Below are 17,063 nucleotides of genomic sequence, written 5' to 3' on the forward strand. Positions count from 1 at the left end.
GAGCTCAGGTCCCGCTGGAGCCACGCCGCTGCAGCACTGTCCAGGGCCGCTCCTGGATGCGGCGCGCTGAGGCTCCGGGAGAGGAGGGAGGCGAGGATAAGCAGCATGGTAAGGGGGCCGGGGCCAGGGGGGTTGGATAAGGGGCAGGGAGTCCCGGGGACAGGGATGGGGCAGAGGTTCTGGGGGGGGGAGGTCAGGGGACAGGGAACGGGGGGTTGGATCGTGGGCGTTCCGGGGGCCTGTCAGGACTCGGCGGGGGGGTGGATAGGGGTCGGGGCAGTCAGGGGACAGGGAGCAGGGGGGGTTCATGGGGGATGGAGTCCCGGGGTGGTGGTTGGAGGGGTCTCGGGGGGGCGGTCAGGAGACAAGGAGCAGGATGGGTTGGGGATTCTGAGGGGGGCAGTTGGGGGGCAGGAAGTGAGTGGGGGTCGGATAGGGGGCAGGGCCAGGCTGTTTGGGGAGGCACAGCCTTCCCTACCCTAAAGCTCATTCAGCAGTTTGAGGCTTGCAGACAGCTATTTAATACAAAGAGCCAAGCTGTTATCTTTTCCCTTAGGGCTACCATCCCTTTCACTTATCAAATGCCAAATTCTAGACTACATTTAATTTCAGTGCTATAGAGAGATTCATGTCAGGGGAGGGTAGCTTCATTTAAAATTAGCCACTTTAGATGAACAGTGATAGAGACAAGAGAGCCGTGGAGGAGGGATCACATAAGAAAAGCAATATCCTACACCACCTACCTCCTTCCCAACCCTACCAAGGGAGACCCCCCTCCCCTGCATTCCCCGAGGCTCCAGAGAGGTTAATTCAGCGTTTCTCAAACTTTTGTACTGGTGACCCCTTTCACATAGCAAACCTCTGAGTGCGACCCCCCCTTATAAATTAAAAACACTTTTTAATATATTTAACACTATTATAAATGCTGGAGGCAAAGCAGGGTTTGAGGTGGAGGCTGACAGCTCGCAACCCCCAGTAATAACCTCGTGATCCCCTGAGGGGTCCCGACCCCCATTTTGAGACCCCCTGGGTTAATTTAATTTTAGCACCCTGTGTCCATTCACATGCATGTGCTATTTTGAGCATTTCAGTTTTCACAACATAGGCTCATCCCAGATTCTGGAACAAGCTCAAATTCTCAGTTCATGGAGTATGTACATAAGCTATACTAAAGACAAACCCCAGTAACCATCTCCAGTTTGTGAGGGACCCCATGGAGCCAGTCTCTAGGAAACAGATAAATTCATGGAGGTTAAGTCCATTAATGTCTATTAGCCGGGATAGGTAAGGAATGGGTGTCTCTAGCCTCTGTTTGTCAGAGGGTGGAGATGGATGGCAGGAGAGAGATCACTTGATCATTACCTGTTAGGTTCACTCCCTCTGGGGCACTTGGCATTAGCCACTGTTGGTAGAAGGGATACTGGGCTGGATGGACCTTTGGTCTGACCCAGTATTGCCATTCTTATGTTCTTATGTTCTAACCTAAATGAACCCAAAGTTATGGAGACAGTTATGAGTCAAGGAAGCCAGGAGAATATCAGAAACCTGGAAAAATCTCTGACTGGATGGGCTCAGGCGTTTGGTCACAAGCTGAGATGGTTCAAAAGTTTTGGATTTTTTTAAGCAGAATTTTTTTATTGTTTCTTTAAACAATCAAACACAGCAAGCAGCAAATATTTGGCCACACACTTCTGAAACCCCAAACCATGTTTAGGTTTTGGCAGACTAATTTCAGCTTTTCAATTAAAAAAAACACAACAAATTTTGAAGGAAAGCAGACATTGTCTGTGATTTTTTTCTGCTTTTTAAAAACCCCTAGTTTTTGATCCAAAAAAAGTTTTGATGGAAAATATTTGTCCAACCCTTTTAATGAGCTTTAGTGCCTTTTAGCACTAGCTGATGCTGAGAACCAGTGATACCTTGTAGAAGTGACTTGAAAAGAAGTTTTCTCAAAACAGGGTTTGTGCCGAGATGCAGAAGGTTTTTAAATGTTTATTTTCCCCAGGGCTGCTGGGGGGAGGAGGGCAAGTGAGGCAATTTGCCCCGGGCCCCGCAGCGGCCCCCAGGAGAATATAGTATTCTATAGTATTGCAACTTTTTTTTATGGAAGGGGCCCCTGAAATTGCTTTGCCCCAGGCCCCCTGAATCCTCTGGGCGGCCCTGAATTTTACCAGGTGTCCCATATTCAGGATAGGGAAATATGGTCACCCTGCCTCAAACCCAGCTCATATTGGGTCAGACAGAGGGGCTTGGGCCCCCCAGAGGGGCAGGGCCCCATTGGATGCTGGCTGACATGGGGGGGATAGGAAGAGAAGCACAGACCTCCCTGCAGGGACAGGGTCTCCCTGGTCCTGCTTTACTCACAGGGGTTCAGAAAGAGAGGCCAGACCCCTCCCCCAGAGAGGAGTAAAGACTCCCAAATCACTCAAAAGGGAAAGGAAGAAGGGTTTGGACCCCCATAGGGGCAGGGCCCTCCAGATCCCAACTCACACATGGAGGACCCCAGCCCTCCTTAGGTTTCAGGATTATTGCTGCCCTATTCTCCCACACCCTGGGTGTGTGGGATGTCCCCCAGCCCTTGGCCATTGCCCGGAGGGATGGGAGGCATCTCCACCTATTCCCCAACCACTTAGCCTGGGTAGGATGAAGAGAGTGGGGGAGAAGCAGGAGGGGCTGTGGTGGTGGCTTCAAAGAGGAGGGGGGAAATGTGGGGTTGACAGGCCGCCACTTCTCCTGTCACCCATTTTCATGTCCCCCACCCCTACTGCCCATCCCCACTTATCCTGCCTCAGTTTGGGGAGGATCAGACCCATAGTTTGAGCCCCAAGTGTGGGCAAGAAAGAAGAACCAAGTAAATAGTTGTTTTTTTAGGGGGGGACTGTATCTTGGGAACCTGTGGCTCAAATTACCCCAAATTTGGACCCGTAACCCTATCCCACATTCCCGTAAGGCACAGGAAATTTCAAGACAATCTGAGATAGCAATTGGATTTTAGAGCACTTAGAAATGTTATCTTTTAAACAGTGATTCAACCTTAACTAAAGCAAAGCTGCTGGTTCACACTATCAGAGCTGCCAGTCCACTAAAAATAATAAAAACATAGTTTTGAAATTAGAAAAGGATATTGTCCTTTGTTATTGTCTAGTGTTAGACTTCTTCCTTCCTGAGAGCACAGTGACATACAGCACTGTGGCAATATGACATAAAGAGAAACGCACGACATGTGTAGTCCTGGAACAATTGCATCTTGTTCCAGCATGGCCCTTCCTGTCTCTTGTTTGAGAAGGCTATGGGTTGACTAGAATTAGGGCAGACATCTTCCACCTTGCCTTTCCCTTTTGACTGTGGTTTTCTGGCATGAGTTTATGAACAAATGACAGCAGAATTAGGCAATTAGAAGGGAATTGCTTTCTAAAATATAACTGTCTTCAGTGCATGATGCCTGCTAATATTAATACAACTAACACAATTACTGGAAAGCTCTGTACATTTAGGGTGACCAGATAGCGACTGTGAAAAACTGGGATGGAGGGGGGGGGATAATAGGCACCTATATAAGAAAAAGTCCCCCAAAATGGGACTGTCCCTATAAAAACAGGACATCTGGTCACCCTATGTACATCACATTTGATAAAACTAATACATCTAAAAACCTGATGTGTATATAAAATGTGGTTATTTCTGTAATCTGCTCTGACTTTACTTTTCATTTGTTCCCTTTTGTAATAACAAACAGATTAGCAACATTTCCATCCAGGGGCAGGACTTTGGAGAGTCTATCTTTGAGCCCGGCATGACTTTTGCTCTTGCACGCTTTGATGGCGTGCTAGGTTTAGGATACCCTTCTTTAGCAGTTGGCAGTGCTCTTCCAGTATTTGACAGCATAATCAACCAACATCTGGTAGAGGAGCCAGTGTTTTCCTTCCACTTGAACAGGTCAGTTTTTAACACTGAATAAAGGGACAGTCAAAAGAAGCAAATTTTAACTGTAGATTAAGAAACCATCCATTTGTAGGTGTTTCATCTCCAGAAAGGACATTTTCAAGAGTAGGTCTAGACAGAAGCACCAGTGGGGAACATAGTAACTAAAATCATATTTACAGAAATGCTATTAAATTTATATCTTTAAAATAAACACTTGTAGATGCACTGTATAATACACAATTAATGCGCAAACCACTGAGAACTCCAAACAAGTCTCTTGATCTATTAATCTGATGAATGGTCTACATTTGAAATTTTTTAAAATTAAAAATGGACTTTTTAAAAAAATAAGATGCCAAAGGAAACTTTTCATTGTTTTGAAAATTTCCAATTATTGGATCATTATTTTTTTTTAAATCCACTTTTTTGTTTGAAACAACAACAACAACAAAGTCAGTTTAGTATTTTAGGCTGTTTTTTCATTTTTACACCTCTCCCTTTCCTTTTTTGCATTTTGTCACTGAAAAGGCATGTGAAAAGAAAAAGGAGGAAAAAGAAAAAAACAAATTTATTTTGTTGAATCAGAAAATTTAGAAAATGTTTACAAAGCATATTTACCAGCTTTTGACCAGTGCTAATAAGAACAGTTACATCTGACTTTCTTACAGTGTCTTGGGCACTCAGAGAGTTGTTTCGTCAGCTAGTAGGAGATGAACAGAACGGCGGTGCTGAAGTCCAGCGACAGTATTTCAGAAGAAAAGGGGCCATGTTCTAATCCCAGTCACACCTAGAGTAACTCCATTTCAATCACTAGATTTACCCTGGATTTATTCTGGGGTAAACGAGACCAGAAACTGGCCTAAGGCACTTGTTTCTAATCTCACTTCTAAACCTCTACAACCCCTAACGTTTTTAGTAAGGGGTTTAGACTGGAGGCTCTGATTTGGCGCCATCTCTAGGTATAATTATAAAATTAGAAGTTTTAGACTTCCATTGCAACATACACATTTGAAAAAGTCGTGAAAGGGTTGAAATTGAAAGCTGATTTCTCCCCCCTACTCCCATGTCCCACTTAAATTTTATGTCATCCAGTTTACATATTTATTTGTTTTACATTTTTAGAGGAGAAGACATTGAAAATGGTGGTGAATTGATACTCGGGGGTATAGACCATTCCCTTTACAAAGGTTCAATTCACTGGGTTCCAGTTACTGAGAAAAGCTACTGGCAAATTCATGTTAACAAGTATGTATGCATGTCTATAAATCTGATGAAACTGTGCCTCTCTGTGTAAGCCCATTAAAATCCCAGGACATCTGTGCTACAGTAGCCACCCTGGATGTACTGCCTCCCCAAAACAGTGCTTCTGGGAAAGATCTGAAGATAATTAGTGTATCCCCTGCTGCAATAATATTTCTGAAAGCACTAACTTTGGTGGCTGGTACTTGGAGGAGTGTCCTTTATTAGCAGGTCACATTAAGGGCCTAGTGGACATCCGTGGGAACTGTGGGAATCCTTACTGTCCTGGGTAAAGGATATTCACGTGATCTGGAGGCACTGAGTTCAATTCCTGCTTGCCACAGCCTTCCTGTGTGACAGCGGTCTAGTCACTTAGGCCATGTCTACACGAGAGAGTTTACAGTGGCGCAGCTGTACTATGCACCTCGGCTACAGTAAGATCTCTCGTGTAGCTGCTCTGTGCCGACGGAATTACTCCTCCCCCAACGAGCGGGAGAAGCTCTCCCACAAACATAGCGCTTTCCACACCAGCACTTATGTTGGTGTAACTTATGTCGCTCGGTGGGAGGAGGTGTTTTTTCACACCCCTGAGCGGCGCAAGTTATACTGATATAAGTGGTAGTGTAGACATGGCCTTAGCCTTGCCATGCCTCAGTTCCTACTATTTAAAATGATTGTAATAATAGTGCCCAACCTTGAATACATTCATTGATGTTTGTGAGATGCTCAGAGGATATATTGGTTGGGGTCAGATCAGTGTTAGACCTTAACCTCCTACATGTTCAGAAGAGCAGATGAGACACACACACGAATTATTTCCAAAGCTCTCTTGCCCTAGTTTTCTGTGAACACTATCCTTCTTTTGGAATCAGGACAGCTCTAAAGTCAGTATAAATTTTGAACTAGATGCTTGTATTTTAACTGGCAGCATAGCCTTGCTTAAATTCCCTGCTAATTGTGTCATCACTCTTCGTGTATCTGCACTCTCTGTTTAAAGTGTATGTGTTTTGTTTTTTCCACATGCAGCATAAAAATCCAGGGACGGGTTGCGCTTTGCTTCCATGGTTGTGAAGCCATTGTTGATTCAGGCACTTCTCTTATTACCGGCCCCTCTTTACAAATAAGACAACTACAGGAGCATATCGGGGCCAGTCCAACACAAACTGGAGAGGTAAAAACCATAGAGCGGGACAAAAAACTCAGAGGAAGTGAAGTAATGATTTGATACAAATGCTGATGTGAGGGGGGAAGGGAAAGAGATAAAATGATTAAAATTAGGCACAAAGTAGGGACTAGGAGAAAAGCTTGCTGCCTGCACAGAGCTGAAAGCAGGGGAACATATTAGTTTTATATTGTTTTCATCCTTTCCTGCCACCTCTGTTTCCAAGATATCTCTTCCCTCATTAAAGGGGACATGATAGCAGTTTTCAGGTATTTAAAAGGGTGTCATAAGGAGGAGGGAGAAAACTTGTTCACCTTAGCCTCTAAGGATATGTAAGCGGGGGAATGGTCCCGCTATTGTGGGGAACTTTCCTGGCTTCTGCACTACCCCGGTGAAGTGGGCTAGCGAAAGGATCCGAGTCCTCGCTCCCACTTCCTTTACCCAGAGGCCTCCCTGCTCTTGAGGACTCCCCTTCCACTCTCCTGTCTGGCAGAGTCCTCGTAAACCCCGACAAGGCTGGGCCCAGGATTCCTGGGGGGCTCAACCCCCAACCCTGCTGTGGTCACCTAGGACAGGGGCTAGGGTGTCCCCACTCCGGGGTACTCTCTCTGCACTGAGCACCTCCCTGACCCACTGATCATTTCATACAATTTAAAGCAAATACAAGTTGTTTAATTAACAATTACTTTTAAAAAAGAATAAGGAAAAATGGGAAAGGTTAAAGGAAAACCCATCACCCTGCTCTGTGGCAGGGATCATCACAAGCAGTGTCTCTGGAACGTCAGGGCAGTTCACAGTCTGTTCCTTGTAGGTCCCAGGCCTCCTTCTCAGGCCCTGGCTGTGCTGCAGAGATGCTGTGGGTTGGACACTTGCTCTGGCGGTGGCCACACGCTCTCAGGCTCTAGGTGGCAGGACCCTTCTTCCCAGTGTCGCCCCCGCCCTGTCGGGGTCCCCCTCCAAGTCTGGCCTGCAAGGCCTCTTGGCTGAGGTATCTCCCTGCGCTGGGCCCACTGCCCAGGGTCCCCCTCCTCTCCCCAGCTGCTCACCGCACCCAGCTCCGGACTGCTCCAGCCCCTGCTCCAGCTCCACTCTGCCTCAGCACGGCTGCTGGTGCTGCTCTGCCTTCAGCTCCCTGGGATGCTTCTCTGGCCCCTCTGGCTCTGGTTGCTACAGCTCTGCCCCCAGGACAGGTCTGCTCTGCAGGCTGCTTCTGTGACTCTGCTCCCAGCTCTGACCTGCTTCCTGGCTGCTTGTCTGGCCCCTCTGGCTCTGGTTGCTGCAGCTCTCCTCCCAGGGCAGGTCTGCTCTCTCTGGGCTGTGCTCTGGCTTTGGGGCTGCACCTCTGCTTCCAGCAACTTAGCTCAGGCCCCTGCTCTCTCCTTAGCTCGGCCCCACTCTGTCTGACTCAAGCCATTCCAGTTCACACGGAGGACGGGACCCCCCTCGCCTCCTGATTCTCTGATTAGCCTGCCCGCCCTGTCAATCAGACTGATCTGGAGCATTGGCCTCTCCCCATTGTTCCTGGGGACTGTCAGTCTCAGGCTCCTGATTTGCCATCGACCCTTCCCCTTTTAGTGCTGGGAGCTAGCCAACCAAAACACCCCCACTGAGTGTTAGTAAGGGGGCAACAGTCCCCTTACAGATAGAACAAGAAGCAATGGGTTTAAACTGCAGCAAGGGAGGTCTAGGTTGGACATTAGGAAAAAGTTCCTAACTGTCAGGGTGGTTAAACACTGGAATAGATTGCCTAGGGAGGTTGTGGAATCTCCATCTCTGGAGATATTTAAGAGTAGGTTAGATAAATGTCTATCAGGGATGGTCTAGACAGTATTTGGTCCTGCCATGCGGGCAGGGGACTGGACTCGATGACCTCTCGAGGTCCCTTCCAGTCCTAGAATCTATGAATCTATGAATAATGACACATGTGGATCTAGTAGAAGCATCTGTTTAAGGAAATGTTCTGTTAAAGTTGCTCAGATGATCATGACATCATATGACAGATCTACTACACCTCTACCCCGATATAACGCGACCCGATATAACACGAATTCGGATATAATGCGGTAAAGCAGTGCTCCAGGGGGGGCGGGGCTGCACACTCCGGCGGATCAAAGCAAGTTCGGTATAACGCGGTTTCACCTATAACGCGGTAAGATTTTTTGGCTCCCGAGGTCAGCGTTATATCGGGGTCGAGGTAAAACAAGAGAAAATTACCTTTCCTACATCATATGGCGTGACTGTTATCTCCTTAAAGTCCAGAGCAGTTCCAGGCTGACTGTCAGTCAGAATCCGGAAATTAAGATAAAAAGATACATGACAGACATGTAATAATTCCATCAGAGGGCACGGGTGTCAGCTGAGCTTCTGAGAGCTAACATTCTTGTTACCAGAACCCCTAGAGGGGGACACAGTTCTATCATTCAAAATATTCTGGTTCATTTGAATGTAACATATAGATCTGAGAGCCAGATCTGTCCCAATCCCTGTCTTCCATCCCCCGGCTCTCCATCTTCTGCACAGTCCCATTCCCTGTTACCTCTCTCATTCCCCCCTCTCTTCCCTGCTCTACCCCTCCTCCCACTTTCTTCTTCCCCTCCATTTTCCCTTTTATCCTCCCTGCTGCTGCATCTTCACCTTCTACAGCATCCTGCTGCCATCTCCTCCATGCTCCGAGTCTCCTTTCCTTTCAATCTCTTTCTACCTGCTCCCTGCCACCCCCAGATTTCCTATGCTGCTCAGTCTCTCATATCTCCCTGCGTCTGTTCCACTCCCCACTCTGCCACTCCCCCCCAACTGCTGCCACTCTCATCCTCTGATGCTTTCTAGGGTTGCCAACTTTCCATTTCTGGAAACTGGACACCCCTGCTCCGCCCCCTCCCCGGAGGCCTGCCCCCTGCTCCATCCCTGCTCCACCCTCTCCCCCAAGGTCCCGCCCTCTGCTCACTCCTCTCCTCCGCAGCCCTGCACTCAGCCCAGGGAGCGCCGTACTCTCCCCACCTCACCAGTCACCTGCAGAGGAGGGAGGCTCCCTCCTTCTGCTGCACCTGCCCCCCGGCACATTCGGCCCCTGTCCCCAGTAGCCGGGCCTGGGCAGGGGGTGTCCTGCTGCCTCCCACAGCCAGGCTGTCTCTGAGGCAGCCCAGCTGCCGCGCTGAGTGGCTGGGCTCTCACACCAACCCACAGCAGAACAGCTGGCAGGAGAAGTGGATGGTCCTGCCCCTTCTGCTCCCTGGCACGTTTCCAGCTCACACAGCCTCTGACCCTGGCAGCCAGGTCCAGGCGGGGAATGGAAGGGCCGGGACCACCTACTTCTTCCGCCGGCCGCTCCGCTCTGGGTCGGCGTGAGAGGCCAGCCAGTGCGGTAGCTGCCTGCCAGAGAGAGAGCCTGACTGTGAGAGGTGGTGGCGGCGACAGTGGGTAAAGGACAGAGCCCCTCTCCCCACCCTGGTGGGCCAATTTTTCTTGGGGGGGGCACTTGCCCGCGAATGTCCCCCCTATGCATTGCCCCTACCCCTGCCCCTGCAGGCAGCAACCAGACTTCTGATGTCCGGTCAGTGTTTCCAACCAGGTACTTTCAGATGGTGTTTTGGACTGGACTTTCCAGTCAAAGGGCTGGTCCACACTAACCCCCCACTTCGAACTAAGATACACAACTTCAGCTACGTGAATAACGTAGCTGAAGTCGAAGTATCTTAGTTCGAACTTACCGCAGGTCCACACGCGGCAGGCAGGCTCCCCCGTCGACTCCGCGTACTCCTCTCATGGAGCAGGAGTACCGGCGTCGACGGTGAGCACTTCCGGGATCGATCCGGGATCGATTTATCGCGTCTAGACAAGATGCGATAAATCGATCCCAGAAGATCGATTGCTTACCGCCGGACCCGGAGGTAAGTATAGACGTACCCAGAAACTGGACACCTGGCAACCCTAATGCTTTCCCTCGTATGTTTACTCAGGGAGCAGCTTCACCATCTCCTTCACCTCTCCTTTGATGTCCAAACAGCTTTGCTTCTTCACTTCATGGCTTGCCAGTCTGCCTGCTCGCAACTATATTGATTCCTATATGCATTTAAATGGTAGTCCCAAATAGTAAGGGAGCATGTGTAATTTCATGGGCAAATTAATGATAGAAAGGTAAGGGAGATGTCATTTGATTCGTAAAAATCTACAGAATCATAATTTCAGTGGCATCATCCTCTGCACTGATTAGGGGGACTCGCTGTCCCCCACCCGTACCTCCCTGGTTCACAGCTCCATGTCCTCTAGTTGATGAAGATTTATTATCCATGAAGATGGTCCAGTCTTTGCTGCTCTTTATTTGATCTGTTAGAACAGCTAATTGGAATTTGCACCTCACAGCACTGAAAGACTTTGTGAAATACATTTTTGCTTAAGATTTAAACAACTATTCTGTGATGATTGCCTGGTACCCGAATGAAATAAGAGGTGTAGAAAAGTGACACTGACATATGGGAGGCATTTTGAAAAGGGAATTGGGTTGTTAAAAGATCACCAGTTCCCTTCTGTGGACTTGGTTCAGACAAAGCCCTAGAACATGAAAACAGAGCAATGAAAGCCACGGGAGGGATTGCTGGGCATAACACAACATCCAAATGCTCTTTCCCAGTTTTTCCTGACAACCCCAGCACTCCGCTGAATTTTGAATTAAATATTAAGCAAGGCTGGGATGACTTCCCCAGAAGTAACCAAGTACCATCTGGACTCATTACATGCTGTTAAATGCCAAGAAGGGGCATATGAGGAGAGATTAATAAGACTGGGACTTTTCAGCTTGGAAAAGACACGACTAAGGGGGGATATGATTGAGGTCTATAAAATCATGACTTGTGTGGAGAAAGTAGATAAGGAAGTGTTATTTACTCCTTCCCATAACACATGAACTAGGGGTCACCAAATTAAATTAATAGGCAGCAGATTTAAAACAAACAAAAGGAAGTATTTTTACACACAACGCACAGTCAACCTGTGGAACTCTTTGCCAGAGGATGTTGTGAAGGCCAAGTCTATAACAGGGTTCAAAAAAGGATTAGATAAATTCATGGAGGATAGGTCCATCAATGGCTATTAGCCATGATGGGCAGGGATGGTGTCCCTAGCCTCTGTTTGCCAGAAGCTGGGAATGAGCGACAGGGCATGGATCACTTGATGATTACCTGTTCATTCCCTCTGGGGCACCTGGCACTGGCCACTGTCAGAAGATGGACCTTTCATCTGACCCAGTATGGCCGTTCTTATGTACAGCCAAATCTTGGCAGGTTTTAACAGTTTCTGATTTGTTGAGAGGTTGTACCTCAGCCATACCATCTGTGATTACTATGCTGAAAAGCCTCTGCTGGCATAAGATACTGGTTGTGTTGTTAGTAGGTACTGGCTTAGGAAGACCATGCAAGATGTGAATTAGTTTGCTTTTTGCCTGGCACATATGAATTATTCCGTCACATTTGAACATCGATCATGGCCCCATGGAGAACTTGTACTTTCCCAAAGTCTCATGTAGATCAACATCATGCTGAGATCTGGACATGACCAGGAGACAAGCAAGCAATAACCTGTCTGTGGTTAGCTCTGTCATAGTCCCTGCCACCTTCACTCTGACTTTCTTCTTTACATTCAAGCACAGCTTTAGTCTGTTCTTCTTGATTGTAGCCCATAGATTGATGGAGCCTTGAATAATTCTTTGGGTTTTGAAGGCTTCATACAAGTTATGACCCAAAGTATCCATTCAACTGACATTGTTAGCTATCTCATCACTGAAGACTGCTTTCATCATGATATTAATGAGCTCCAGTCCATCATACATGAATGGGTTTGCTTGTTCAAGTAAGCTCACCCTGAAGCCATTCCATACTCCTAATCATTTTTGTTGCCCCTTTCTGAACCTTTTCCAAGTCCAATAGTATTCAAGATATGGGCATACCATGGATTTATATAGAGGCAATATGATATTTTCTGTCTTATTATCTATCCCTTTCCTAATGATTCCCAACATTGTTAGCTTTTTAGACTGCCGCTTCACATTGAGGAGATGTTTTCACAGAACTATCCACAATGACTCCAAGATCTCTTTCTTGAGTGGTAACCACTAATTTAGACCCCATTATTTTATATGTATAGTTGGGATTATGTTTTCCAATGTGCAATTACTTTGCATTTATCATCATTGAATTTCATCTGCCATTTTGTTGCCCACTCACCCAGTTTTGAGAGATCCTTTTGTAGCTCCTTGCAGTCTGCCTGGGACTTAACTATCTTGAGTAGTATTGTATCATCTGCAAATTTTGCCACGTCACTGTTTACCCCTTTTTCCAGATCATTTATGAATATGTTGAATAGGACTGGGCCCAGTACAGACCTCTGGGGGACACCACTATTTAACTCTCTCCATTCTGAAAACTGTACACTTCATTATGAGGCTACAGTAAAAATACTGGCTCTATGACAAAGTCCATCTCATGTTTGACACGTATGCAGAGGAGTCAATTAAAAAGATTACCAAAAATACCTGGTATTGCCCCTGTCCAATACAAAGTTACTGATCCACGAACATCTCCAATGTCATAATGAAGAAGCTACTGTCTCGTATCTCATGAAGGATGAGATAACCTCATACCTAGCAGGAAAAATACTCCAGCGTGCAAAGAATTGTTCAAAGAATTTCACGGTCACATGGCATAATGAAGCAGCTGCCTCACACTGTTCAGTGGAGTTTCTTCATAGTTTCCATGAGGAGTCGGACACTAAAATTACCTTGCATGCCATCAGTGCCACAGAGAGAGGTGCTATTAAACTCTAGGTTTTTGCACAAGACACAGATGTTCTAGTGCTCTCCATGAGATGCTACCCAAGGCTTCCACAAGATCCTGATTTTGCATCTGCTGCTAGGAAGCAGAATTGTGGTATATCCTCAGAGCTGTGTTCCTATCATGCAGAGCATTAAAAGCTGCAGTACTGCTAGGTTTCCATGCCCTTTCAGGATATGACACTACTGGAAGATGGGCTGGGAAGACCAAATTATCGTACTGGAAGGCATTTGATTCAGCCTCCGAAGACTTTCTCCTCACTCTGAAGGTGTTTGGAATGACTGACGCAGTCAACTAGGGTGACCAGCTGTCCTGATTTTATAGGGACAGTCCGGATTTTTGGGTCTTTTTCTTATATAGGCTCCTATTACCCCCCCACCCCCATCCCGATTTTTCACACTTGCTGTCTGGTCACCCTAGCAGTCACTGATGAGGTCATAAATGCCCTGGAGCCATTCATATGCCAAGTTTATCATTTGAAGACCAACATTATGACACTTGCAGAGCTACATAGATGGATGTTTTCCAAGAAGCAAATGGAGAAAAATTGCTACTGACAAGGGGTGCATTTATATCTGCTATCAAGAGGGTGAATTATCAAGCAATGGAATGGCTTTAGGATGATTGAGCATGTCCAAAACTACCTTCCCTTATAGGGCATGGATGGGTCTTGGAGGAGGGACTGATCACACCAATTGTGTGTAAAATACCATGTGCTCCCAAATCAGTCCTTCAGCTAATCAAATACTTGTGTGCAAAGAACAGATGCTCGTTATCCTGCAAATGTTTGGCCAGCAGCCTGCCTTTGACGGAGAGGTGCATGCATGGCACGGATGAGGATCAATGTGACAATGTATCTAGCAGTGGAGTAGATGGAGATGACACTGATGATGACTTTGATGAACAAATGTTTTCAGTCCTACTTGTCAAGGCAACTTCCCTAGGAAGGATTACCAAAGGTCAATTTATGTTAAAGTATAATTTAAAAAGCTTTGATTTTTAAACACACACACACACACACACACACACACACACACACACACACACACACACGTTCTAGGTTTGTCATGTTTGGTACCATTATGTTTGTGGAGGGAAAGGGCTTTTGAAATATACCCAACTTGAACCTTTTCCAATGACCTTGTATTATCAAAATTTCCACCAACTGGAGGACCTGGGGCTGGGGTGCAGGGAGTCCCCTCTACCCCGGTGCAGAAGGTGACATCATTGAAATTATGATGCTGTAGATTTTATGAATCAAATAACATTCCTTTATCTTTTAATCACTAACTTGCCCACAGAATGAGATTTTACTACATTGTGTTCCCAAACTAATATTGCTGAGCTGTCATGCACGGAGTGGTGTATGAAAACACTGCCACCTTGAGGTGTATTATAAATAGAATACAATGCCAACAAATTGACTATAACACATTACAACAGTGCTATAAAGTCCAGTCCATTTCAGTGCTTCAACTTCTTTTTCTGCTGTGTTCACATTTCCCATGTACTTCACAGGTAAAACAAAATTATGAGCTCACCTGGCCTGAAATTGTTCTAGACACATTTGTGGTGTAAATGGAGCTACATTATGGCTTGAGCTGGGAGAAAATTTTTCAGCGAACATTTTTTTCTGAAAAAAAAAAAAAAATTGAGATTCACCCACATCAAAAAGTTTTGCAAATTTGTGTTGCTTTCGCTGAATTGTTCATGTTGCAGGGAAAAGTTTCCAAAAATGTCAAACTGGAGCATTTTGATTTTTTCAATTGAAAAGACTTTTTTTTAGGAAATTGCCTTCAATTTTTTTTTAAATCTAAAACATTAAAAACACTCAAAATTGAAATGAAACATTTTGGTTCAAATGAAATGTTTTGTTCGACCCACAACACTTTTTTTTTTTTTTTAGACTTTTCAATTCACCAAAAATGAAAAAAAAAATGTTTTGCTTTGTTTTGCAATTGGCAGTGAACTGAAAAATCTGTTACTTGCCCAGCTCTAATTTATGACCCTCATAGCCCATTATGCAATATCTTGGCTCTGTTATATTATTTATATTATATATATTATATATATATATGATATATCCCACAATATACTCTGCAGCTCTACTTGGCTCTTGTTTTCCAGAATGCACTCAACAGACATTCAAAATACTTGGGGAATATATTTTCATAAACTAGATTTTAAAAAATATTCCTCCTGTTGTAAAACAATAAGCGAAAACACTACAGCTTACAACAAAGTTCCCAGAGGGTATTAGACCATCCTCCAGAATGGTCCAAAAGTTCTTTTAATTTTTGTAATGAGTGGAGCAACTGGAGAAGCAATAAATAAATAAAATAAAAAAAACCCAATAAAACAACAACAACAACAACAAAACAAACCCCACACAACAAACCCCCCTCTCATATATTCACTATGAATTCGTGTAATATTTACAGCAATGAATGGGCATTCCAGATTGTGATCTATCAGCTGTTCTTCGAATTCCATTTTAGTGTAGTATAATATAGGACACAATATGCCCCATAGACCTTCATCTGAAAATATGACACTCCTGTAGAGTATGGGGAAAGGTTGTGACTGTAAGCCACTCTCTGTGGAGGATCTGAGGAGAGACGACATACTGGAGGCAGCTCCCAGGACCATGCCTGTGGCAGGCTTCTGGGGGCACTGGAATTGTGCACTTAGCAGTGCCCATTACAAGAGGCAATGAGAACTCATGCTGGAGCCTGGGTTTGCTTGCATATGTGGAGGGAGGAGGAGCCAGGTCCTCAGAGACCCTTCCATTTTGGGCATCACTAGCCTTGCTGTCAGCCCTAGATTCCATTGGTCCTTGGGTATGGGAGTCTGAGAAGTCTGTGTTCGACTCTGTGTATTAGCTCAAAGAGCAGGAGGCCTCCTTATATGTTCCCACCATTTGCACTCCTGTGCAGGGCCATAATATAATCTTGTATGTTGACTATTAGATCTGAAAAAAATAAATAATACCAAACCGGACTGCAGAGGTGGATATTCTGGTTGCTAGGTTGATTCATAGGTTGATAGACTGATTATAATTTTGAATAAAAAGGCAATGTAAAAACACCCAAACAAACAAGCCTCAAGTCAACCAATATATTGTGTTATAGTTTGTTGTAGACTGCAGGAGACTGTCAAGCCTGCCACATATAAGTTTCACTATTGGACACAGAGACTACACGTTAACAGCAAAAGACTATATAATAAAGGTATGTATATAAATTCTAAGAAATGGTATCTACCAAATTATAAGATGATAATATGTAATTCTACATAGAAATGTGCTTTTAATTTCAGGAAACCATAGAAGAAAAAACCGTGTGCATCAGTGGCTTTCAGTCTCTGGATATTGCCACTCATTCTGGCCAGCTATGGATTTTAGGAGATGTATTCATGTCAGCGTTTTACTGTATTTTTGACCGTGGAAATGATAGAGTGGGATTTGCAAAAACCTCTGGTAGAAGGGAGCATTCCTGAGGCCCTAATGGCGTCAGTTCTGCCTTAAACACATGTTATTACAGGGATATGAGATGAGCCTGAACTAAAACCCTGGATCTGGCTATTGCTGCCCAAAAATTTCACGTGGGTTTAGGGTGAGTTTGAAATTGAATTCTGAATGCAAAGTTTGTAGCTAGGTTCCATTTCTATACATTTGCAACAGACACATTTATTTCTAAATCAGTGATTGAGAGACCAAAAGCCCTAGGAAGGACTGTGTCAAAAAACTTTAAATGCCTGTACAACAACTTGCCTGTAGGACTTGCATTGGGGTGGGAGGGAAAGTGTGCTTGGGAGAAGACTGCTAAATAATGCAAAGATGATTGTGTATCAGTTGCAGTTATGGGAATCTAATCTGGCTAGTGTTGGGTATTTCTCTTCCCTTGCTTGTCAGTTTC

The 17,063-nt window shown here is 45.4% G+C and overlaps 1 protein-coding gene across 1 annotated transcript in view; it reads left to right on the plus strand.

Annotated features, from left to right (window-relative positions):
• The window catches only part of LOC135885162 (cathepsin E-like), a 31,173-nt gene extending 14,529 nt beyond the window's left edge, over positions 1–16,644 (plus strand). The window contains 5 exon segments of the mRNA XM_065412811.1: positions 3,737–3,936; positions 5,047–5,169; positions 6,190–6,334; positions 16,278–16,376; positions 16,465–16,644. Of these exon segments, the coding sequence (XP_065268883.1) occupies positions 3,737–3,936; positions 5,047–5,169; positions 6,190–6,334; positions 16,278–16,376; positions 16,465–16,644 (747 nt within the window).
• The last annotated feature ends 419 nt before the right edge of the window (positions 16,645–17,063 follow it).

The sequence above is a fragment of the Emys orbicularis genome, chromosome 1 (assembly GCF_028017835.1).
Source record: "Emys orbicularis isolate rEmyOrb1 chromosome 1, rEmyOrb1.hap1, whole genome shotgun sequence".
Taxonomy (NCBI): domain Eukaryota; kingdom Metazoa; phylum Chordata; order Testudines; family Emydidae; genus Emys; species Emys orbicularis.